The 21719-nt window shown below is 37.6% G+C and overlaps 1 protein-coding gene across 1 annotated transcript; it reads right to left on the bottom strand.

Annotated features, from left to right (window-relative positions):
* Nucleotides 1-1069: 1069 nt before the first annotated feature.
* On the bottom strand, nt 1070-20680 carry SOX30 (SRY-box transcription factor 30). The gene is made up of 5 exons (XM_054567893.1): nt 19669-20680; nt 17782-18021; nt 15753-15932; nt 12869-13361; nt 1070-1451 (listed from the first exon to the last, which is right to left on the bottom strand). The coding sequence occupies exons 1-5, from the start codon at nt 20678-20680 to the stop codon at nt 1070-1072; spliced, it is 2307 nt and encodes a 768-aa protein (XP_054423868.1).
* Nucleotides 20681-21719: the final 1039 nt, after the last annotated feature.

The raw sequence follows: 21719 nt of genomic DNA, 5'->3' as shown, positions 1-21719 counted from the left end.
TTTTCTCCGTCTATAGGTGGGCACTTACCGAGAGGTCACATTGCCAGTGGGAATTTTTTGCTTTTTGTGAATAAACAAATTCCAACATGCTCTGACATGAACGCCATGGTTTTAAAGACAGCTGCTTGAACCAAATCTGGGAGAGCCCTTCCAATGCGAGGAGAGCTTAAGGCACATGTACACATGTGTTGAGAGTTTGGAAATGGCATTGGAATATGTGCACAACATCTTCATTAACAGAGTTTTTGGTTTCACGTAAGTTAATAGAATCTGTACTTCTGGAGGCTATGAAGTAAAAATAAATATATGTATGTGGTATGGAAACTATCCTCATTTTAAAAATGTTCATTTTGCCAATTTCTATCCCCCAAACAGAAAACATCCAACATGAACAATTTTATCTATGTTTATTTAATTATAACAAAAGGTGAACAATGAATACCAAATGAAAAAAGATATCCAAAATAGATGATCAAAATGTTCAGAGACAGAAATGACTAATTTAGCTGAAGGAATTATCCCAGGTGACATTAAAACACATTTGCAACTTATAATTGGTTATCAGTATAAATTAAATTTAGTAACTGAGTCCCAATTCATTACTAAAAGTTATCAAAATATTTTCAAAATGTTACATAAAAATTGACATCCATAAGTATTACATAAAGACCAAACAGAAATCATAAGACAAATAAATAAATGTATCCTGAAATAAAATACAAATCACACTTGTCCTGCCAGATGTATATTCCCTTTTCCCTCACATGTAATTGTGAGGATTCGGTATTTTGCCTGTTCCGAGATAAAGTGATGAAAATATATGTTGATGCAAATTTCCGCCATAAAAATAAACTACATCGTATCTTAAATATTCCTACGATGAAATATCAGGACTCCAGGTTCACTACTAAAAACTTAATGAAGGCATAAATTGCGTTTGGTTTGACTCCTCAAATCAGGGCTGAAAACTCTCAGCAAAGCATTCTAGGCTTTTTTTTTTTCCCTCACACCAACTGACCCAGAATATATTTTAAGAAATGTTTATTTTTTGTGCATATTTGTTTAAAAATTATAAATTCCTGAGCACTTTTTCTTCTTTCTCCTCATCACTATCAGTGACGTTGACTTGCTGGACGCTCGAGGGAGTCGATGCGGGGACTGCCAAGACATTCTCCAGGACCCCGATGTCCAGCTGAGGCACGGGGCTGAGGTACCCTTCCCCGCCGCGGCTGTGACTGTTATAGTAGGAGGTCCCATCCATGCTCTCACAGCTGCGAGAATCTTCACTGTGTGTGCATTCGTCCGTGCAGTCTCTGAAAGAATAGTCTCTATTTAAAGCTGAAAACATAGCCTCATGTTTTTGGTACCTGTCTTCATAATAACCAAGGCATTCTGGCATTGAACTCGGAAAATTTCCATAGCCAAAGGGAGGCCGACTATAAGGGCAGGTGCTGCAGCGGAAAGACAAAAAGGGAATTAGATCGAACCTTGCCTAGATACTGCCTTGTGTACAGACTAACTGATCAAGTTTAACTGCATCCTCTTTGGGGCCTGGAGAGTTCCCCCAAAAACTTTCTACTACCATTTCATGTATTCATTTGCCCTTTTATTACTGTTTAGCCCCAACAAAAAATAAATGGCAAAGTTTTTTTTTTTTTTTTTTTTTTAATTATATTTTTTTTTTTCTCTTCAAAAAAAAAAAAAAGTTTTTTTTTTTTTTTTTTTTTTTTTGGCTTTTTTTCCTTTTTTTTTTTTTTTTTTTTGTCCTTTCCTGTATTTCCATTTTGAAGACAGGTACCAAGATTGTGACTGACATATTCACTAGATTATTATTGGCTTCCTTTTGAGCCTTGATAAAGAAAGATGCTTATCTGGGTCTTTCTCTCATGATGTCTTATACCATGTAAGGCTTTGGAAATGCAGGCATGTGCTGTGCTGCTTTAGAAACTGGCAGTGGGCAGTGCAGCAGTGATTCTTAGGAATATTGGAAACAAAGCTTATGAAGGAAAAATGTATAATTGGGTTAGAAATCAAGCACTCCTGAGGAAGCCCTGAAACAGAGGATAACAATTTAACTTTTTAATTGATATTCAATAATAAGTAAATTAAAAACAGTCAATACCAGAAAGATTTAGAACTGATACTAAACTGCTGTTTTAAAGATCTTTTCCAAAAAAATGTTGCCATTCAACTCCATTTGTCAAAAAATACTTTTTTAAAAGTATTTATTCTCCCTTTGCCGAATCAACCCTGGCGATCAATGGGGTGACAGATGTCGCAGCCAGATCGCCCTCACATCCTATTCTCCCTCTGAAAGGCACAGAACAGAAATCATAGGAAGAGGTGTCGCCTGTGTAGAGAAGTCCAACCAAGACTTCCCTGGACTCATGGACTCCACCTAGTGACAGATAATGTAAACATAATGAACACTCTCATTAGCAAAACCCACGACAAGATCAGGGTTTCATTTCATGCTCCCACATTTTAAAAAGAAGTCAATTTTGTTTCCTTCTCTTTAAAAACATAAGTATGATCACCTACTAAATTATCACCTCAAACTCTTTGAAAATATGGTTATATTCAGTGGTTTTCTATCTCCAAGTGCTAGGGACCTTGCCCATGTTAAATATCACCAATGTGAAGCAAAGTTTCTAAAATGTTTCAGGTTTCCATTCCTACTGCCACATCTTCAATTGAGCGTTTTTAACTTAATACATATGGCCTGAACACTGTGCTTGCAGCTACGATGATTTTGCTCCTGTGACTGTTCCGCCTTCAGGTCTCTCCTTCCATTGAATTCCACAGACACTTCAAGGAGGTGCGCAAAGCTACCTCTTCCCCAAAGCGTTCGCATAAGCCAGAAACAATTCAACCTCTATTTTTCTCCTGACCGAATATAGGCAAGATACTATGCAGGGGTTGGTGGAGAATTTGTTCTAAAAAGGTCTAAAATCTAGGTATATACTAGGCATATGCTCAAGTCTAAAATGGAAATATCACATGGCTCTATTGGTGTGTTATAGAAAGTTATTGTTATATCCAAAGAACAAAAAGATCAATTAAGACAAGGGTAATCTTAAAAGGTTATATGGCCAAAAATGGTCACCTATAGAAGCATGATTGTGTAGTTGAAAAAGCATCAAACAGAATTATCAGAATAATAATATTAGCCAGCATATTATAAGCATTTACTATGTTTTCTAGGTAGTGCCTAAGGAGTATATATGATATCTTAAATATTCCTTAGGATCACTCTATGAGATAGATATTATAATATCTCCACAGATGAGGAAACAGAGCCTTAAAGAAACTAAACAACTTGCTCAAAGTCATATGTTTGGTGAGTAGTAAAATGGAAGCAGGCAATCGGACTCCAGAACCTGTTCTCCTGACCACCGTGGCGTATCACCCAGGCACTAGCTCTAGCTGCGCCACTTACAAACCACCATCTCGAGTAAATCTTAAGTTATTGAGTCTTAGGGCCTCCTTATATGAAATAGGGATAATATTGCCTATTCTGCCAACTTAAAAGACCTGTCATAAGGAACTTAGGAGAGGATCCATATTGAATACTTTGGAAACTAGAAACACTCTCAATGTGTAATTAGTTAGTCTTATAAGAAGTTACTTTTAATAATGCATTGGTAAATACACACATACATGTACATTTTGCTTTTATTTTTTAAGAAGTATAAAGATAAAACAAAATCTAATTAAAATGGTTATGTACAGGAGGAGAGAAGGGGAAAGGAGAAAGGGAAGCTAGACTTCTCAAAATGTATCTTGTATTATGATTCAAAAGGCAAAAAAAATGATTTTTTTAAAAAAAGCAAATCTAAAACTTCTTACTTTGAAACCACATATTTTATATAAGTAAACAAATTTAACTTTTAAAAAAGTAACCCCTAAAAATTGAAAGCAAACCCAAGTTTATATCAGGCTGCAAGTGCCTTAAGTATACATAGAATATTATTTCAATATAATTTAAATCTGCTATTTTTATTGTAAGATATAACCTACAAAGAAAAAGAATCACAAATAAATCTTAAACTGCATTCAGTAATTTTATTGTGAGAGTGCTACTTTGAAACTATTGGTATTGTTTTGAAACTATACTCTCTTCATGTATATATGTGTATACATATCAGAAAAGAAAACATGTTTGATAGGATAAAGCAAGTAAGTAAGCAGGTATCATTAGGAACCAAAATTTTTAAGGGAAAAGATATTAGGCACATAAAATCAAAGAACTTCATTTGAAACTCTACAATATTAAATTTATTTTGGAAATATCAATAAACTCTAATTTTCTCACAAAAACACATATTTTCACAGAAAAGGCCTAGATACCCTGTTAATTCAGTAGCAATAAGCACCCCTAATGCCCAAATCGGTATTTCTAAATATCACTTTCAATAAAAGAAACTTGGACATCTTGGTAAAATGGTTGATTCCAGGTCTGGTATAAGTAAAGTACAAGATGAGTCTGGGACACATTGTGCCAGAAAGACAGAAAGGAGAGGCAGGAGAGGAGAGGAGAGGAGGGGAGGGGAGGGGAGGGGAGAGGAGGGGAGGGAACGGGAGGGGAGGGGAAGGAACGGGAGGGGAGGGAAGAAAAGAAAAGCTATTAAATCAAAGATCAAGGACACAAGAGCAAAGTTGCAGCCAACTGGACAAAAAAGGGGGAGATTTGAGCATCAAAAAATACAATAAATAATGACTGTAAAGTACTAAAACATACCAAATATATAAAAATCCACTTGTTCGTAATGATATTGCCAAAACAAAACAAGATTCACTGATATGTGGAAAGAATCAAGAGTTGATCCTGCCCTCCCATATTTCAGAGTAATGAAATAGTTGATGAGGGAACGTTTTTCTTCATAAAAAAAATTCCAGCTAATGAATGAAGGGATATCAAATCAGAAAATCACCATTTTACACTCGCATGGGTCTAGGTAACAATCAACATACTACTAAGATAATTACGCTCGTATTTCTCAACCTTAGGTGACCATTTGAATTACATGGGGAAACTTAAAGAATACCGCCGCCCAAGTTCTAACCCCCAAAGAGTCTGACTTAGTCTGAGATCTTCAAGTGGTGCTGCTGTATGGAAGAGAATTGAGAAGCACTGCTTTAGGTGCGGAAGCTTATGATCAAACTAATAATACCTGAACCTACAAATCATTCTAACATCACTAATAAAGAAGACTTTATGTACCTCTTGATTTGATACAATACAAAGTACAAAGCACTACCTATGAGGTATCATTGCAAAAAAGAAAAAAAATTGAACCTAAATCTAATCCAGTTACAAGATCTAACTATCATTTTACAGGATAAATATGTGATAGGGAAACTGTTAAACAATACCCGAGGATGTAATAGGCCAAATCCAGGATGTGGATAATTTCTTGTTTCTTCGATAAATACACAGTATTTTTTTTAAAAAAGGTAAATATTATTGTGGCATAAAAGAGGCTTAAGAGACATATTTATATCCCATGTGTATTCCTTGCTTGGATCTTGTTTTAGACAAACCAGTTGTGAAAAGACTGTGCTGAGACAATGGAGAAAAATGAAACAATAAAAAATTATTAATTTTTAGGTATAAAAATAGTAGGAGGTCATTTTTGCCAATCCTTATTTACTAAATATATATACTGATGTATTTACAGGTGAAATTATAAGATGTCTGTAAGTCACTTTAAAGTACTTAAGACACCTTCTCCCAAAAGGTAGGGGGCGTAAATGAATGAAGATAATTGTTGAAGTTGGGTGATGGGTACACAGAGGTTAGTCCATCTGCTTTGTGTGTGAGAATTTCTATCACAAAATGGTAAATATAGCAAAAATAAAATATTATTCATGGCTTCTCTGACTTAGTAATATGCATGTAAGTTTCCTCCGTGTCTTTTCATGGCTTGATAGTTCATTTCTTTTCAGCACTGAATAATATTCCATTGTTTAGATGCACCACAGTTTACCCATCTTAAGAATAAAGTTGCTATAAACATTCATATGCAGGTTTTTGTGTAGACATAATCCAATTCATTTGGATAAATACCAAGAAGTATGAATGCTGGATCATAGGGAAAGAATATTTTTAGTTTTGTAAGAAACTACCAAACTGCCTCCCAAAGGGATTGTACCATTGTGCTTTCCCACCAGCAATGAATTAGGGTTTCCTTTGCTCCACATCTTCACCAGCATTTAGTTTTGTCAGTGTGTGGGATTTTGGCAATTCTGATATGTGTAGTGGTATCTCGTTGTTTAAATGTGCAATTTTCTAATGAACATTAGGAACATCTTTTCATATGCTTAATTGCCACCTGTATATCTTCTTTGGTAAAGCGTCCATTCAGGTCTTTTGTCCATTTTTAATCAAGTTGTTCATTTTCTTATTGTTGAGTTTTAAGAGTTCCTTGTATATTTTGGATAACAGTATTTGATCAGGTATATCTTTCTCCCAATCTGTGGCTTGTCTTCTTATTCTCTTGATACCACATCATTTGATATTGTAGCTTTGTAGTAAGTTTGAAATTAGGAATTGTTAAGTCCTCAATTTTCTTTTCCTTTTTCAAGATTGTTTAAACTATGGTTGGTCACTTACAATTCCATATGCATTTTAGGATCAGCTTTTCCATTTCTGAAAAAAAAAAAAAGCCAGTGGGATTTTAAGAGAGATTGTATTGATTCTGTAAATCACCTTGGGAAGTATTGCCATCTTAACAACATTAAGTCTTCCAACGCATGAACACAAATACCTTTCCATTTATCTAGGTCTTCTTTAATTTCTTTCAGCAATGTTTTACAGTTTTCAGTTTACAAGTGTTGCACTTCTTTGGTTAGATTTATTCCTAAGTATTTTGTTATTTTTGATTCTATTATAAATGAAATTATTTTCTTAAAATGCTTTTTGGATTTTTCTCATTGCTCATTGCTGGTGCTGGTGTACAGAAATACAAGTGGGCATCCTTGTATTGTTCCCAATCTTAGGAGGAAAAGCTTTGGTCCTTCATCACACACTAAAAATCTAATGCGGGTTTCTGATAAATGTGTTTTATCATGTTGAGGAAGTCCCCTTCCTTTCTTAGTTTTCTGAATAACTTTGAAGTTAGGAATTGATTTTTATCCTGAAAAGGTATTGGACTTTATCAAATGTTTTTTCTGCACATGTTGAAATGATCAGGAGGTTTTGTGCCTTCATTCTATTAATGAAGTCTATTACACTGATTGATTTTCAAATGTTGAAAACATTCTTGGGGTAAATCCCACTTGTTCTTGTTTTGTAATCCTTTTACTATGCTGCTAGATTCAGGGTGCTAGTATTTTGTTGAGTATTATTTTACATCTATATTCATAAGATATATTGGTCTGTAATTTTTTTTCTTGTAATATCTTTGGCTTTGGTAACAGAGTAATGTTGGCCTTAGAAGTGTTCCCTCCTACACTTTTAATAAGAATTTGAGAGCAATGACATTAATTCCTCTTTAAATGTTTAGTAGAATTCACCAGTGAAGTTATCTAGTCCAGGGTTTTTCTTTGTTGGGAGGTTTTTGATTACTGATTCAATCTCTTGATACAGGTCTATTCAGATTTTCTGTTTCTTCTTAAGTCAGTTTTGGTAATTCATGTATTTCTCCACTTCATCTAGGTTACCTAACTTGTTGGCATACAATTATTCACTGAATTCTTCTATACTCATTTTTATTCCTGTAGGAATACAGAAATAAATACAGTTACATTACTGACTAGTAATGCAACCAATTTCATATCTGATTTTCACAGCTTATGTCTTCTTTCTTTTTTCTTAGTCTAGATAAAGGTTTTATCAGTTTTGTTGATCTTTTCAAAAAACCAGTTTTTGTTGATTTTTCTCTGTTTCATTAAATTCTCTATTATTTTTTCTACTCTTTATTTCATTTATCTCTAATCTTCTTTCTGCTAGCTTTGGGTTTGCTTGGCTCTTCTTTTTTCAGTTCTTTATGATGTAAAGAGTTAGGTTGTAGATTTGAGATTTTTTTTTTTTTAAAGATAGGTCGTCACAGCTATAAACTTCTCTTATCAGCACTGCTTTCACTATAAAATCCCTTAAGCTTTTGTATGTTGCATTTTCATTTCCATTCACTTCAAAGTATTTTCTAATTTCCTTTGTGATGTCTTATTTGACCATTGGCTGTTTAAGAGTATGTTGTTTAATTTCCATATATTTGAATTTTCCACTTTTCTTTCTGTTATTAATTATTAGTGTTATTTCATCATAATTAAAGAAGAAACTTTGTATGATTTCAATATTTCAAAGTTTTTGAAACTAATAAGTTAGGTGATTTAACATATGGTCTATCCTACAGAATATATCATGTGCATTTGAGAAAAATCTATATTTTGTTGTTGGGTGGAATATTTTATATATAATATATAATAAATATGTAATAGATATTTAGATCTAGTTGGTTTACAGTGTTGTACAATCTATTTCCTTACTGGTTGTCATCCATTTTTGGAAGGATGGTCTTCTATCCATTACTTAAAGTTAAATATTGACAGATAATATTGAAAAGCTGAACCAAGACAAGGATGCCCACTCATGCCACTGTTATTCAACGTAGTATTAGAAGTCTTAGCCAGGGCAATTATGCAAGAAAAAGAAATAAAAGATATTCAAACTGGACAGGAAGAAGTAAATGGTCTCTATTAGTAGATGACATATTCTTATATAGAAAACCCTAAAGATGCCACACAGGAAAAAAAACTGTTAGAACTAATCAATTAATTCAATAAATTTGCAGGATGCAAAATCAATATACAAAACCAGTTGTATTTCTACAAACTAACAGCAAACTATCAGAAAAATTTAAACAACAATCCAATTTACAATTACATCAAAAAGGATTAAATACCTAAGAATAAATTTAACCAAGGAGGTGAAAGACCCATACACTGAAAGCTATTGGATACTAATGAAAGAAATTGAAGAGAACACAAATAAATGAAAAATATTCATGTTAATAGATTGGAGGTAGTAATATTAAAATTTCCACACTATTCAAAGCAATCTACAGATTCAATGTAGTGACTTTCAAAGTTCCAATAACATTTTTTTCAGAGAAATAAAACAAATAATCTTAGAATTTGTTTGGAACCACAAAATACCCCAACTAGCCAAAGCAATCTTGAGAAAGAACAAATCTAGAGGCATTACACCCCCTAATTTTAAACTATTTTACAAAGCTATAGTAATCAAAACAGCGTGCTTTTGGCATAAAAACAGGCACACCGATCAAAGGAATAAAATAAAGAGCACGGATTTAAGCCCACATGTATATGATCAATTAATTTATGACAAAGGAGCCAAGAATATATGGGGAAAAACGATATCTTCAATAAATGAAAAACTATATTGCCACATGCAAAAGAATAAAACTGGCCCTATATTACACCATAACATAAAAATAAACTCAAAAATGGATGAAAAACTTGAACATAATACCTTGAACATAAGAAAATAAAACTCGAAGAAGAAAACATAGGCAGTACACTCCTTCATACTGGTCTTGGCTATGATAGTTTGGATTTGACACCAAAAGCAAAAATAAGCACATGGGACTACATCAAACTAAAAAGCTTCCACACAGCAAAGTAAATGGTGCATTTAGCTAGATATTATATTGTTCATATTTAAATTTCATATTGCTAGGTAGTTACCACAGAAGATTTTCCATGTTAGCTAAGTCTATCATGTTTGTGTGGGGCCTTCAAGTTCCCTCCTCCATAAGATCTAGGCCAAACATTGTATGTGTCTGTTGATTAGATGTGCATTATTATGGGAAGTGGGTCCACAACTTAAATCAAATTCTTAAATAGGCCTATAACCCAAACAAAGGTAAAAGATAATTGTTTTTAACCTTTGATATGTTGCCTGAAATTTTATAGTTTAAAATGCTATATGTTCTCAGAAATCTGGGAATTTAAAAAAATTATCTTCCGTGTGTGTGTGTGTGTGTGTGTGTGTGTGTATAATTGTATTTTCTATATATGTCAAGCTAACAAATTCCTATTTGTCTTTCATATCCTTCCTATATACATAATTTTAAGACTTTAACACATTTATTTACTCAGTGGCCAACAGCATAAAGATCATAGATTATCTTTTTGTTTGTAAAAGTATAAACACTGCAAGGAGGAAGAAGAAGAGGAAAAAGGGTTGGGGGAGAAGAGAAGAACTAATCTAAGAAATTAATGTAATCCAGAAAGAGAATATTTCAATGAACACAGTATGAAGGTGGTTAAGATTTGAAGGAAGGAAGAAAGACTTTAGCTCTCAGAACTAGGGATCAGCACTTTTGAGTTTATCTGTTTTGTAAAATTACTCCTTGACAAACCGGCTAATGTCTTTGGTTTTCATTCTAGATATACAGGGCAAAATGGACTGTTTGAAAAATACATATATTTGATATACTTATATAGTTGATACATATATCAAACATCATTTCAATTATGGTACTAAATAATTCGACACATGAATGGATTAGATTAGGGGAGGATATTCTTTATGAAAGATTCTGTTATTAGTTGGGAGAAGAGACAATGGGAAAATTGAGAGGGAATCAATTAATTTTGTCATTTAGCCAGGCTGGATTTTACTGAAATGTACTGTCTAAACAAGCATAAATAAGCTTATCCATTTCCTTGGGGAAATTATCATCATATACATACAGGTAGAAGTTAGAAAAGCAATCAAACAATATTATAATTTATAAGGCTGATCTTCTGTTTTGGAAAACTATATGCAGTTTAATGTTTATAGCTGACACACTGCTTTGACTTTCTTAAATGAAACAAAATTCAGTATTATACCACTAATTTACTTCATCTGGTTCCTCCAATAGCGTCATTATTAATTGACAACATGACATTAAAGATACAGATATAATTTCTGTCTTCTAAGGACTTTATTTCCACAGCTTCCTTTTAAAATGTTCTTTAAATTATCAGATAATTTGTACATTAACAGCCTACTCCTGTAAGTCTTGTCATGAGTAAGAAAGATAAACTTCCTATGCTTTTATCTATTTATTATAGAAGGAAACATTACCCACCCGAAAGTCCATTTGACTACATGAGTTTTCCATTCAAAAGTACATATTTTCCATATGCATCTCTGCTAGCAGCTAACAGCTGCCAATCAAGAAGAACCATTAAAGTGAGAAGCCTTATTGATATAATGAAAATAACAGACATGGAATTCAAAATCAGCTGGACAAACTAAATTAGACTACTGGCTCTGCCATTTACTGGTTGCGTGACCTTAACAGAGATATTTAACATCTGATAATTTATCTGAAAAACTGGGGAGTATTACCCAAATCATACCCAAATCATAGGATCGTTGCAAGAATTATATCTAACAATACCTTGTTCTCAAAACGCTAAAAAGAAAAAAGAAACAGCAATTAGAGTGAGACCGTGGGGCACAGCCTCTTCTAGATGCCTCTTTTTCTCCTTTCCTGTGAGTAAATCGATCCAAGTCTTTCCTGTATTACAAAAGAAATCTATATAACAGCTAAAATTTCTGCAATTTTAGTTTGTGAATCTTCACATTCTGAGACTGATCTCAAACCTGCTCATTTATTTAATTCCAGCTATGTCCTCAGCACTCTTATTTCTAGAAAACACTAAAATTCTCCAAAATTCCTATAAACTATCTGAACCTGGAAGATAGCAATGAGAAGAAATTTTCAACTCCTGGCCTTAGAAGTCTCTTCAGATTTGATTCCTTGCACTAAAAGACTCCGAAAGCTGCTAAAGAACAAAAGAACCTACAGGAAAAACGAAACATACCTTAGGTAGCAAAATCTCCCTTTCTCCTGATTCGATTCCCTAGTTCCACTTTCTTCTAGTCCTGGACTAAGTAAGGACTTGAAATCAAGCGATCCCATTAGATATTAGCTCAAAAGTTCTCACCTTGAGGCATTGGTATGCCTAAGTGAGGAGTATTTTTACATTCTATATAAGTAACAATAGAAGACTGGTGTTAGATACATAACACTCCAATCTCAAGGGAAACTCTCTACATACTTAACAACAATTGTAAAGTAGAGGTTAATACTACTCTATTAGAATGTTTACAGGGAGTCAAGTTCTATCAATCCAAAATGAGGTGATAAAACTTGTTTTCCCTAGATAATTCCCTATGATAATAAATTCCTTGGCTTGTAATTTCTATGAGAAATTTTCAGGTTAAAAAGGGCACTGTGAGGGAGTGTAATTTTGGACAAATCATCTCACCTCTCAGAACAAGCACTCTCCTCTATATCCTTGCTATTCAAAGTGTGGTCCACAAACCAATGGAATCGGCATCACTTGGGAGCTTGTTACAAATGCAGAAAATCAGGCCTACAATACCCTGGCATAGGATACTGCTCTACACCAGACCTACTGACTCAGAATCTGCATTTAACAAGATCACACATGATTCATATATATATATAAAAGTTTGAGAAACACAGCTCTATACCATAAGGGGGGATGGTGACTAAATGATCTTAAGGTCCCCTGTAATTAATTTCTTATGAAAAATCTGATCCGACGACATTGGTGCCCATTGTTCATGTGGCAACAGCCGGCTGGAGCTGCATAGCAGTCGGCCTATGGGGTACGTACACTCTGCCTCCCCCAGTCCTCGCCCAGCCCCTCTCATGTGTTTATGTTAACTGCCTGGCCCCTATGCAGCCTCCAATCTAAATTAGATTCCACACAGAATTGAAGAAGTCTCCTTTTCAGTAAAAAGGAGATGCCTTCATAGGCCAAAATTCATTTGTTGGATATGCTTTTAGGTGAAAGGAAATAAAAGTTCATTTACCTCGATGGGAAGTAGTGAGGTCCAGGTAGGAAGTAAGGATGATGAAAAGAAAATCGCGGTGGCGTCCCAAAAAGTGTGGCTGGATGGCCAAGGGGAGGGGGCTGGTAGACATGCGAGTGTGGAAGAGGAGGAGCCTGAGGGATGGGCGCGCTCCTGGGACAGGAGGAGACGCTGGGATACTCCTTGGGAGGCTGGATGGCCGAGGCTGCAAATCTGGCGTGGGCAGTGCTCGCACCGGTCGGAATCCTGTTGGTGCTCCCCAGAGAGACAGGTGTGGGTCTCTTTACAGAGTGATCGGCCTCAGTCTGCAGCTGATGAGTGTCCGTCTGGGAGGGCCCAGCAAAGCGCTGGGGGGGGAGCGTTGGGCGGAGGGGCAGGGTCGGAGCCTGGACGGCCACCGGAGCCGTACTGGAAACGGTGGGCTGAAAAAGGGTGATGGGGCTTAGGCGCTGGACTGCAGGCGTGGGCAGCTGGATGGCAGGTGGGGCCTCACCTTCAGAAATAAAAAAATAGCACAGGCCAGGCATTATTTGAGTCACACCACGTTTTTCTTTTTTTCAGTTGAATTTAATAAACTGTACAACTAGAAGCCTTCAGTAACTACCTTACCTCATAGCATGACCATATCAATCCACTCTATTTCCTTATAGCATGTTGAACAAACTGAAGTGATCTTCTTTACCTATATTTTTTTGGTTTCTCTTTCTCATCTAGATTCTAAGGGCCATGAGAGGAGGAAGATTTTCTGTTCTGGGCACTGCTGTTACCTGCAGGGCTCCAAATTCTTCTGGACACTGAGTAGGCGCTCAACAATTTTTTTAATGAATAAATGAATAGAAGTATTGAGTGGTGGAATATAAAACAAATACACACAATGCTGGCAGGTATGTATGAATATTTCTAAAAGAGATGATATGAACTTACAGACAGTGGTTATTTTTAAGGAGTGGTCTTCTGGGAGAGGAGGCAGGGCAGGGGAGCAGTAGGAAAAGCTAGACTTTCATTTTATACCTATTTCTACTGTTTGAATTTTTTATTATCTAAAGATATTAATTTTACTTTTAATATTAATAGAGGTTTCAATGCAGTGGCATAGGTCATTTTTCTTTTGTTTTTATATACTTCTCTATATTAAACCAAATTAGGAATGACATTTAATTTTTTAATTGAAAAAACTGGAGGAACAATTAGTAAAATTATTTCACTTTATTGCATTCAATGTGAATACAGAAGGAAATTTCCAAGCCAGGGCAGGACTTGCCACAGGTCAGTCTGTGACAGATGTGAAAGGAAAACTATTGCAGCAGGGCATGACAGATAGGGCAGAATTTTTCTTTTTTAAGATTGTATTTATTTATTTTTAGAGAGAGGGGAAGGGAGGAAGAAAAAGAGGGAGAGAAATATCAATGTGTGGTTGCCTCTCAAGTGCCCCCTACTGGGGAACTGGCCCAAAACCCATGCATGTGCCCTGACTGCGGGGAACCGGTGACCCTTTTGTTCGCAGGCTGGCACTCAATCTACTAAGCCACACCAGCTAGGGCATGATACGGCAGAATTTTTAAAGACAGGTCAAACAACTCTGATTTGATCTTTCTGTTCCTGAAGAAGCGAGGGCTGCTGATTGAGTTACTAAATTACCCAAATGACACACTTAACCTAAATTTAGCTAATATTTTTCCAAAGAAACAGAGAGAGAAGTGAGAGCAATGGAGTCATGATCTAGCTTATTCTAGTGCAGTTAGGTCTCTGTTACTATAAAAGACACTGTCCTAGAAGTGACTCAATGGTTAGAAATGTCTCTGTCAGAGGCTCAAAGGAATGTGGCTCTCCTCTCAGCCTTATCCAGATAAGAACTTTCCAGCCTTCCTTCTCTCCAAATAAGGCAGATAATACCCATCTTGAACCTGGAAGTAGGAATTTAAGGGCTATGTCCATGTGTTTCAGGACAGCCTCTGACCCAGTGAAGTAGGGGCCACACAGGCCCAGGGTGTAACTGGGGATGTCCTGATTCTCAGGTGACAGGGTTACATGGGCACAAGCCTTAGTGAGGCCTTCCCTGATTAAACAAGAATAAAGTAATTTCCCTTCTCTTTGTTCCCTCAGAACCTGTAAATCTACCCCTTATTAGAAAATATTATAAATATTATCATTTATGTATCTCCCACCCCAACCACAATCATGAAACGGGGTGCTGAGAGCAGAAACTGTTTTATTCATGTTTATGCCCCCACTATCTAGCACAGAACCTGGTTCATAACAGCCAAGAAAGGTATGACTTGATCAAAGAACAAACTAACAAGTAAACCTATAGCAAACAGCACTTCTACCATTGACCCAGTATAAGGAAATATAAACCTCCTCTAAACAACTATGAAACCACAAAATCTCTCAAAGTTGTATTAATTGAATTATCACTGCACTCAAGCCATCAGCTCCTAAAAGCTACCTTTCATTCAGATTTCTTTTCCCCATACCCATTACAAGAAACTCTCAGTCCTCGGGAAGGTGGAATGATCTAGGCAAAGGAAACATAAATGGCGGGAGCTGTACAGGACATTACTTTTATCTCAGTTACTGAAGAAGGGTCTCACCTTTTCGCTGATAACAACTGTTCTTTTCTACCAACAGAAGACAGGACAGAAGGGGTACGAATGGGGCATGGGGCATTAAGTCATATCCATGGTATGTCTGCAACTCTGGCAAACCAAGTTCTTTAACATCTACTGAACACTTTCCTTCTCCAATTTAATGTTTTCACTTTCTCCATTTTCCCCTTAATATTGTTTTTCTAAATTTTTGAGCTAACAGAAATAAAATTTCAACTTGAGGTAAAGTTTTCACAGAGCTATTTAAAAACGCGTAATCTACAGTAAAACCAACTCACCAACTGGATGAATGATGGTGTTCTGTAGGCTGGGAATCACCACAGAGTAGGTGGGTGAGCGATAAGGGTAAATTGTTGTAGGGTTTGTGGAGGTGATGTTCTGTGTGGTGCCAGAAAATACATTGGAAACGCTTAAAGGGAAGCGTTTTCGCTTCCCTGGCCGAGGCTGATAAACCCAACCTATAGAAGAAGAGAAACTATTTTTAATTTGAACATATAGACCCTACTTAGCTTTTAAATAGTTGTTTTCATACAAGTTGAAGCAAAAGTAGGTTTACAGTTGTTGGTATGAACAATAATTCAATAATTAATGAATAATGCAAGAATAAACTTTCCACGTACTTACAATTGTAAACCTGCTTTTGCCCCACCCAGTATTAAAAGTCCGTAACTCTTCTCTTTTTTAAAAATAAGTTTTTGTCTAAAGTATCCAGCTCTATGATACTACTTTTGTGCATTTCAGCATACACATCCATATGCTTCAAACTGTGGCCAACATTGTAACCCATAATTCCAAGGAAGACAAAGTCAAATATCTTATACCTAAAGACACACTGAATCTGTAGTAAAATCAGCATTAAAGGCATTGAGTTTGAGTCCCAAAGCTTTTCCTCTACCTATAAGACAATGCTCCAGTAAGACAGTATTCATGTCCTCCTTCCTATAAGATACAAGTGTCTCCATCTTACACTGAAATGGTCACTAATAAGCAATCATCACTGCTATGCCTAATTTAGGAAGAGTCACTCACCTAGACTTGGCAGTCTCTAAGTCCACAAACCACCTAATTTCCTTCCAAAGTCAGCGGATTGGAGTTATTGCAGCAATATTCACAGTATATAACCAGGAGAATAGCTGGTTCCCTATAATCGCTGCCTCTGCTCCCCCTCCCCACCCCCTGGAACCTCTCTGTTTATACTTTAGAAACAAATAATTGTTTTTCTACCATGCACAGCCATGTTGGCTGCTGTCCACTGTGCATTTACCCAAGCTTAATCTTACCCTCCTTGCTGCTGGGGAGTGAATCAGAATTCATTTCAAACTATGTCATGGTGAAGATAAGTCTATTACCCAGAAGGCAGGACTCTGTTCTGATAACCATATAATATTAAAACAGAGCAAGATTTATGTTAATCCCTGAATTCTCATTGTCCTTAAATGCACACTGCATTTTTTTATTACTATAATTTTAAAACTTTATTTCCTAGTATGGAGGAAACCTCCAAAAATGGTATTTATAAAAAATTGTATATTTATTCTTACATGTTTAAACTTCAGTCACCTTCAATGTACTCTCCATTTGATGCAATATACCTATCGAGATGTTTTTTCCATGGCTCTAAACAGCTTTTGAACTTGTTGATTTTGATGCCTTTTAGTGCTTCTGCTGCTGGGTTTTGTTCTTTTTTTTTACTTATTTAATTTCTTTCACATAGGCAAAATGTTTCCCTTTGAGGACTTTTTTCATCCAGGGAAACAAGAAAAGTGCTCAGGGGTGAGATCACATGAATAGGGAGGGTGGGGCATGAGGGGTCCTGCCATTTTTGGTCAAAACCAGCTGAACACTCAGTGCGGTGTGGGCAGTTGAACTTATAAATCACCCATCATGAAATGGGCAAATGTTTTGAGAGTCTTCAAAAATAAACTCACTGAAGCCATAGGCAGCTTCTCACACCAATGCCAGCTGGTCCACTGATACAGACGGGTTCCTAGAACACTCACTCACCTAGTGGCAGAAGCCTGTACTACAAGGGCCTCCCCACCCACGATAATTCCAGTTGTTTTGGGTCCCCCTTCATATTATAGCCTAGAACTGTGGAGGTTTTACCCTCATAAGTTTATATCTATATAATCAAAACCACAGTAAAACTGTATGTCGCCTGGTTTGCATTAGTTAGCAAGTAAGAGACCAGATATCTCTCTACCTGGTTCTGTTTAAAGAAATTTCTGCCCAGTCAAAATTCAACCTAATCTTTACCTAAAGAAATTAATTTAAAAGAAATTGGCTTTATTCATTTCGCTTAATTACCAGGAAATTCCTCTCGGTGCTTTTCTTTAATCTTTTGTGCTTCATCATAATAAGGTTTCTTTTGTTCTTCACTCAGTTTGTTCCACTCCAATCCGAGCTGGACACTGATTTCTGCATTGTTGGCTGCTGGGTTAGCTTTGGCTAGTGCTGGCCGGTGGATCCTCGCCCAAACCATAAATGCATTCATGGGTCGCTTCACATGACCATTTCTGTCCTTACTGAAGGGAGTATCTGGTATTCCTATGTGACAAAAATTAACAGACTAAATTAGTCTGTTACACACATACACGTATTTTCAAAGTGAAATGCATCATTTATATTTATTTTTAAATAGCTGGAAAAATATATACTTAAATAACCCAAGAACTGCCAGTATTCCAGAACTCATCATCACCCTTGAACTCAGCATTCTAAACTGTAGCTTAGAATGGCTCTTTCCCTCAAAATAATGTATTGTTGAAGATATTGTGGAATAGTGTTGAAGACCGTAAACTGCTGGCTTTTTACTTCTTTGAGCATTATCAATACCTCTAAAAATCAGTAATATTTAGTTTTTTTCCCATTAAAAATATTCAGTTAATGGAAGACAAGAACTACGATTTATTGATGACTATAATCCTAGCACTAGGTAGGTATTTTCAAAATGTTTAAAGGAACTCATTTACTTTTTGCTTTAGTGCCCATTCAAGCAAAAAATATTTATAATATTATAATACTATATTAGTTTTATTTAATTATGAAAGTGAAGCTCCTGGCAAAATGGGTCATCAACATTATTCCCATGTCCTAGGAGAAAAATAATAAAAGTGACTTTTTAAGAGTCACAGACCCAGCTGAAATTACAATAAAGTTGACTAAATTTATATCTCTTACATAATTTATCAAAAACAACTATCTATAAACTCCTTATATTGTTTCTTTTTTAGGGTTACTTATATATAAATTGTTTTAAATGCACAAAGGATGAAATAAGTATTGTGAAGGTGGGTCTTAACCGAAAGAGGGAGACCCACCCTTTCTTTCCTTTAGAAAATAAAAACAATGTTTAAAAACTACTGAAGATAAAAGCAAGAGGGTAGGGTGAGGAGAATCAGTAAAGAAAGTAACAAAAACAGTAAGTAGAAAAGTTAATGAAAATATGAAGATTAATATGACTTTCCATGACATTCATTGGCATAGTGTTTTGTCTGAGTTAAACCCTTAAAATAAGATTTTCTAACTATATATTTGAAAATAATGGCTAGAAATAAAATCTCTACTTATCATTGTTACCGCTGTTAACTATAGTCATTTCTTTGAAAACAATTTTTCTAGCTTATTCTATAGTATTTTCATTTTCCAAGTTTCTCTTAAGTCCTTACTTTTATAATACTAAAATGTTACATTTAATCATGTACTGTTTTCTCCTAGAAGAATGTTTACTATACACTTTTAAAGATCACTTCTAAACTCAGTTAAACTTTCCTGTTTAGTAATAACCATTTTTTTCATTAAACACCATTTTTTCTTCTGCTTCTTGATGCACCTAAAAATATTGAGGTATTATACAATATTTTAATTTTATTATCTGTAGCATATAAATCAAGAGCTTTATATTATTATCTAGCAAAAATATGTTTATTTTTGTGTTGTAAACTTTAGTTACATCTAAATCTCAGCTTCACTGGGTCCTAAAACAGATTTTTTTTAAATGTTTGGTAATCGTGAATGCCTATTTTACTGGAATATATACATGTCAACCAGAAGTGATAACTGTGCAGACTTTGCCCTGAAAAGAATCAGTTCCATGATTTGATTTTTTTGGTTTAGACTTCTGAACTGCTGACATGTCAGCTATGGGGCAACATAGATGAAATCTGAAAACCAGATTCCCCTGGCATCTAATACCTGCGTCTGAGGGAAGCACGGTGAGTGGGACATCTTTGGTTTCAATTTTTACAGAAGGCTCCAGTAAGGATTGCATCTTAAGAGGCACTGGTGTCAAGGGGACTTTGGTCAATCGTATCAGCTCTGAAGACGGAGGTCCCTGAAATTGGATCTGGCCCCCGGGGGAGACGGTGTGGACAGTCAAAGGGATCCTAAGGTCTTGCTGGTGCGGCCCAAAGGCGCTGGACGGCTGGGCCAGGATGACCTCCTTGCTGCCATGGGCCAGCCCATTAGATGCGGACTCCCTGTTGAGCCTGCAGTCCTCGTGGAGCCTCTCAGGCTCCTCGGTTTTGATGATTCCTTCTCTGATGGCCGTCAGACTTTTGCCTTCCCTGCCTTTCTCCACGTCCTTCATAACCTCCTCCACCTCCAACTTGCCCTTCTTCCGGTCCCCTCGGCGACTCTCCGAGGCCGATCCAGGGCCTTCCGCCTTGGCCGTCCTGGAGGTCCTTGGGCCCGCCTCGACAGCCTTCCGAGGTCCCACCGAGGGATCCAAGTCGGGTCCAAGCTCCTGCTTCTCTACCTTGACCTGCAGTGCCCTGGGCTGCACCGTGTGTAACTCGGGCCTGCAGGGAGCGCCCTCGGATGTGGGCGGTGGTGGTGGCAGCAGCAGCAGGTCGGGCCTCAGCTGTAGCAGCCGCGCCTGCGCGGGCGAAGCGGCAGAGTCTTCATTCTGGGACTGAGGCAGCGGTGGCCCTGGCGGCAGCAGCAACAATTGCTCCGCCTTCACCTGTAACAGTCGCCGCGCCGAAGGCTGTATGCCGGAAGCCGGTGCCTCCCCGCACGGCGAGGCCACGGTCGCAATGGCGGCCGCACACGGGGCTGGAGGCGACAAAGGGGGCTCCGCGGCCACTGCCCGAAAGGGGGTTCCCTCGACGGGCAGCTGGGGCGGAGCAGGGCGCAGTGGACGCGGCGGGGTGGCCCGTGGCAGTTGGCGTGGCTGAGGCGGCAGGTCCCGCCTGGCTCTCTCCATGGGGGCAGGGGGTCGCCCCGGCCTGGTCCGGGACCGGATTGTGAGCTCAGCCGTTTGTTGGCGACCTCCCCCCTCCCTCTTTCGGTTAAGACCCTTCCAAGTCCTTTGCTACCCAGAACCCTACGCGGTTCAAAAAGAAGCCCTCTGTCGTGACCTCGCCCAATCACAAGCGACCCAGGACCCCTGTACCGCCAATTACAGGCGCGTTCTCCGGCTCCTCCCGCCCTCCACTCTCGCCTTGTGCGGAGCTTCGAATCACCCGCAATGGCCCGGGCCCCAGTCGCGGCACGTGCTGCCCATTTTCCCCATTTTTCTCTGACTCCCTCTCTTCCGGAGTTCTCTTAGGGCTGGCCGTTGTCCTTAGTTACCCCTCCCCCGCCCGGAGCGCCAGACAATGGTGTCGCCCAGGAAACTGTGGTTCTGCGTCGGTTCCACGTCGCTGACCTCCTGGTGATAAAGTCACGTGAGTCCCTCGCATGGTCTGGGGAACCCAACCTTGTACCGACGGTGTGTTTGCGCTGCCAGGGTACACAGTAGACCCTGGCCATCACAAGGGCCTTTGGGCCATTGCCAAAGGGACGAGGAGGAAATTTTGCAAGTTCTCAGGAACCCCGTTAGTTAATTCCTTTATGGGAAACCCAAGTGTCCGTTGGTAGGTCAGTGGATAAGATAACCATGGTACATTTATGCAGTGGAATACTACTCGACCATAAAAAAATAAGAAAATTTTACCCTTTAACAGCACAGATGGACTTGGAAGGCGTTATGCTACGTGGAATAAGCCAGTCAGAGAAAGACAAATACTATATGATTTCACTCATACTTCGAATCTAATGAACAAACTGAACTAAGAAGCAAAATAGGGACAGACTATTTTTTAGGGAGGGAGAAAGAAAGGGAGAGAGACATTGATCAGTTGCCTCTCATATATGCCCCAACTGGGAACCAGATATACAACCCAGGCATGTGCCATGACCAGGGATTGAACCAGTAACCTTTCACTTTGTGGAATGATGCCTAACCAACTGAGCGACAGCGG

This window comes from Pteronotus mesoamericanus, unplaced genomic scaffold (assembly GCF_021234165.1).
Source record: "Pteronotus mesoamericanus isolate MK-2021 breed Mesoamerican mustached bat unplaced genomic scaffold, CSHL_Meso_final contig_2, whole genome shotgun sequence".
Classification (NCBI taxonomy): domain Eukaryota; kingdom Metazoa; phylum Chordata; class Mammalia; order Chiroptera; family Mormoopidae; genus Pteronotus; species Pteronotus mesoamericanus.
The sequence above is the reverse complement of the archived record's forward strand: the minus strand, read 5'-3'. Positions and strand labels throughout refer to the sequence as shown.

What these genes read in the sequence shown, in the direction of transcription:
- SOX30 (XM_054567893.1), bottom strand. Translation starts at nt 20,680, where the DNA reads ATGGAGAGAGCCAGGCGGGACCTGCCGCCTCAGCCACGCCAACTGCCA. An exon ending in CACCATCATTCATCCAGTTG is followed by an intron (nt 13,362 to 15,752) that starts GTGAGTTGGTTT and finishes TTATTTCTGAAG; the next exon opens with GTGAGGCCCCACCTGCCATC. An exon ending in CCTCACTACTTCCCATCGAG is followed by an intron (nt 1,452 to 12,868) that starts GTAAATGAACTT and finishes TTTCCGCTGCAG; the next exon opens with CACCTGCCCTTATAGTCGGC.